The 4,118-nt window shown below is 61.1% G+C and overlaps 1 protein-coding gene across 1 annotated transcript in view; it reads right to left on the bottom strand.

The window, feature by feature from the left end:
- Positions 1 to 3,336, bottom strand: part of SKOR2 (SKI family transcriptional corepressor 2) — a 33,098-nt gene extending 29,762 nt beyond the window's left edge. The window contains exon 1 of the mRNA XM_061170158.1: positions 697 to 3,336. Within this exon, the coding sequence (XP_061026141.1) occupies positions 697 to 3,336 (2,640 nt within the window). The remainder of the gene's footprint in view (positions 1 to 696) is intronic.
- Positions 3,337 to 4,118: the final 782 nt, after the last annotated feature.

The following is a 4,118-nucleotide window of genomic DNA, read 5'->3' as shown; positions in this document are numbered from 1 at the left end:
GCACTATGCATACAATGCTGAGCCACTTAAATTTAACTTTGGTCTTTAGGGGTCCCAGGTAGCACTTTCATGTGGGTGGAGATTGGTTTGGGAGAAGCCAGTCTTGCTAAAGAGTCTGCCTTTTGTTTTACTGGACACAATATCTTACAGAAGTGTCCATTCTGGCTAGAGCTCTGGGGTTCAAGCCTTGATTAAAGCAGTTCAAATAAAACTGAATCTCACTTTTGAAGTCAATGTATTTTTTATCTTTTCTGGGTCATGGTTCGGGGAGGCACTGAATTACAGAGAAGAAAAATGATAGGATCATTCAGACTGCACCAGTTTTGTGGTCCCACTGCTTCTGGGGGAACAACTGTGCTCAACTGGGGGCAGGGAGTTGGGCAAAGGAGATTGGTAGATTAGAGGAAGGACTTGGTCAATTTACGGGTCTTTCCCAACTTCTATAAGCAGCCAACTTAAATATAGGAGGGAATAGAGGCCCCAAGGCCTTCGAGAGGCTTTGTAACAGAGAGACCAGAAACCACATTTTTATGGAGGACAGTTGGTAGGAAAGAAGCCCTCCCAAACACACTGAATATTTCATTTCTGTGGGGAAATCTGGTGATTCATCTTTCCTGCGCATATGTAACCGATTCAGCCTAAAGGTGCATTTAAATAATAATAATTAGCTTGAAGGAGCCTAAAGGGGATATTTACATCTTTGTAGGAGGGCTGCTCCTCCAGTGATGGATGGTGGACCGGGCTGCCCGGGCTGCTGCTAAGGCCGCCGCTTAATTTCTGGGAGGCCAGCGGCGGGGGCGGGGGCGGGGGCGGGGGCAGGTCCGAGCCGCCCGGGTCACCCAGTTTCCTGTCCTCCTGCAGCAGCCTGGAGGAGTTCAGGGCCAGTGGGAAAGCGCCCGCGGCTGTCGGCGGGCGGTCCCGGCTGCTCCCCTTCTCCGACAGCCCTCTGCCCTGGAGGAATCGGCCGCCCCCGACTAAAGGGTCCCCAAGCAGGACCCCTGTCTCCTCGTCTTCCTCCTCGTCGTCCTCGGGGTCTCGACTTTCCTCCTCCTCTTCCTCGCCCTCGGGGGGCTTGTGGCCCTCCACGTCCACCTCCTGCTCTTCTTCCTCGTCGTCCTCGTCCTCGGAGCTGTCCTCGCTGGGGTAGCTGCAGCTGGTGCCACTGGGGGACAGAAGGCCTCGGTGGTGCGGCTGCGGGGCCAGCGGAGGCGGAGGCGGCGGCGGCGGCGGCGGCGGGGGCGGGGGCGGGGGCGGGGGCGGCGGCGGCGGCGGGGCCGGGTGGTGGCGCTCGGAACCCGGCTCGTCGGGTTGCGGGGGCAGCAGCAGCAGCGGCGACGGCGGCTGCGGGGGATGATGGTGGTGGTGGTGTTGGTGCGGGTGGTGGTGGTGGTGGTGGTGATGCGCTTGGGCCGAGTGTGGCGCGCCCGCGGACACCCCGTGCAGTTTGGCCAGGCTCTCTGCGTCGTCCTTGCAGCCCACCGGCCGGAAGGCGCTGGAATGGTGATAGCTGCCTCCGCCGGCTTTGCGCCCCTCCAGGAGGTGCGGGTGGTGGGGCGCGGGCACTCGGGCACCCACGGTGCCCGCTCCGGCGGCCGCGGCCCCAGCCCCAGACACGGAGCCCGGGTCGGCCGGAGGCGTGGAGCCCGCACTGCAGTCCCCGCCGCTGCCGCCCGGGGGCGACTCGAAGAGCGCGTCGCGAGCGCCCGCGCCGCCCGCAGGAGGCGGCGGGCCGGAGCCCGGGCCGTTGGCGACGACCGGAGGGGGCTGACCCGGCGGGGGGGCCGCTTCGGCGCTCCCGCCCGCGCCGCCGGGCTCGGCCAGGTCCAGGAAGGCCTGACGCAGCAGGGCCGGGCTTTCTCCCAGCGCGCAGCCGAGCGCCGAGGGCGGCTGCGGCGGGGGCTGTAGGTATGTGGGCACGGGAAGCCCGCCCGGGGTCCGCGGAGGCCAGAACATGCAGAAGGGAGGGTAAAAGGCGTCCTTGCGGCCCGCGGGCCAGAAGAGGCCCGACAGGCCGGCCTTGGGCGCCGCGCCCGCGCCGCCCGCACCCCCCAGGGCCTCGGCCGCGGCGCCCGCGTCCTCCTTCTTGTGGCACAGGCCGAAGGCGGCGGCTGCAGCCGGGAAGGTGTAAGGATGCGGGAAGAGCCCCCCGCAGCCTGGGAACTTCTGCAGCACGCCCCCGAACGAGCCCTTGCTGGGCACCGGGATGACCGGATAGCTGCGTGGCCCTTTGGCGCCAGCCGCCGCGCCCGCGCCGGCGCCAACGCCCGTCACGCAGCCGCCCCCCGCGCCACCCCCGCCCGCTCCGGCGCCGCCGGAGGCCGCGGCCACCGAGAGGCTGGCGGCGGCGGCGGCCGAAAGACTGGCGGCGGCCACGACAGCCGCCTCCTGCAGCGAGTCGTCGTCGTCTTCGAAGCGCGGCCTCTTGTGATGCGCGTGCGGCGCGCCCGCCAACTCGGCCAGAGGTGGCGGTGGCGGTGGCGGGGGCGCCCCCAGCAGGTGCGGGCCCAGCAGTCCCCCACCTCCCGCCACCGCCGCCGCCGCTGCCACAGCGGCCGCCTTGACCGAGCTGAGCGGGTGGCAGGCGGGATGCGCGCCCGGCTGGGGCAGCGCGCGCTTTCGGCTCCCGCCGTTGAACATGGCCTTGACGTCCTCCCAGGCGAATACTAGCTCGTCCTGGGGGCTCTTGTCAGTGAGTTTGAGATGACGGCGCCACGAATTGAAGTTGGCTGCGTCCGGCTGCGTGTACTTGGCGTCGGGCGTACGGTGGGAGTGGAAGATGAACTTGTTGGGCGAGAAGTACATGTTGCAGTAACTGCATTTGATGCACTTGGCGCGGGAGCTGTTGTAGCGCGCGGGGATGAAGCTGCCGCGGCAGCCCCAGGCGCATTCGTGCGAAACGTCGAAGGCGAAGTTGTCAGGCAGCTTGGGGGGCCTGTTTTCGCCTAGGAACGACTTGCACAAACGCTCAGCCTCACGCTTAGTGATCATGCCGCAGCGGCGCGATGAGATGGGCATGGCCCCGGCGCGTCGCAGGATCTCCAGCTGCACGGGCGTGCACTGCACGCACGTGATGCCCAGCGCCACGCGGCGGTTGTGAATCTCGTTGTAGCTGAAGTTCTTGAGGAGGGTGTTGGAGATCTGCGCCAGGCATAGGCGCTCCTGCCCGTCGATCACCAACGACACGATGGGAATGCCGTAGAGGATCACCTGGCCCACCTGGTTGGGTTTCAGGTTGGCGTGGCCCGGCCGCGGCTGGTTCAGCGCGTCGGGCTGGAAGGCGCTCGACGGCGATGCCAGCAGGATGTCGTTGGGCCCCGGCAGCGGGCTGGAAGCCATCTCCTCCGCCGCGGAAGCCCGGGCCGAGCCCTCCGGGTCGGCCTTGGAGACTGGAAGGGAAAGGAGAAAGCGTTGACTAGAGCTTTTTCAGTTTACAAAGAGAGGGGTGGGTTGAGTCGCTAACTGAAGAATTATAATCACTTCCTTGCTTTGGTTAAGATATAATTATCACTGGGCAAAGGAACCAAGTTTCAGACACAAGGAAGTCATCTCTCTTAAATTTCCTCAAGGTCATCCTTTGGAAATGCAGGAATTTGCAATTGCTTTTCTTCGGTTCTAAATATCCAAAGTAAATTTTAAAAAGTCAGTTCCTAAGAAACTCAAGACCTTATCCCCGATTTATAGAAGCTGTTAGAATAAAATGGCACTCCTGCTATAAATTAGGAAGTAATGATGACAGTTGTAACTAGTACAGGCTATAAAAGTTATGGAAAACTGAGGCTTAGCCATTGAAGCCCAAATTTTAAAAGAGAGACCAGTCGCATTTGCTTGAAAATAGATTGATTTTGGTTAAAAAAAAAAAAACCCAAACCTTTAAAAAAGTAATTTTTGTGGCATCTGTGGTTTCCTTGAGGGAAATTCACTACTGGTTGAGACACAGCTCATTAAAGCAAAACGAAATCCCTTCTCCCTTATCTTTGCCATTAGATATTTTGATACTTTAATTAGAAATTTTGGGGGAAAATGTACAAACCTATATGCAAGATTGCACCAAAACAGGCGTTTCACTTTCAAGGGTTCAAAAAGCCGCTTGCTAAAATTGAGTGGTTCCGGTTCCAATA

Source organism: Eubalaena glacialis, chromosome 15 (assembly GCF_028564815.1).
Source record: "Eubalaena glacialis isolate mEubGla1 chromosome 15, mEubGla1.1.hap2.+ XY, whole genome shotgun sequence".
Lineage (NCBI taxonomy): Eukaryota > Metazoa > Chordata > Mammalia > Artiodactyla > Balaenidae > Eubalaena > Eubalaena glacialis.
This window is presented reverse-complemented; position numbering and strand designations above follow the sequence as displayed.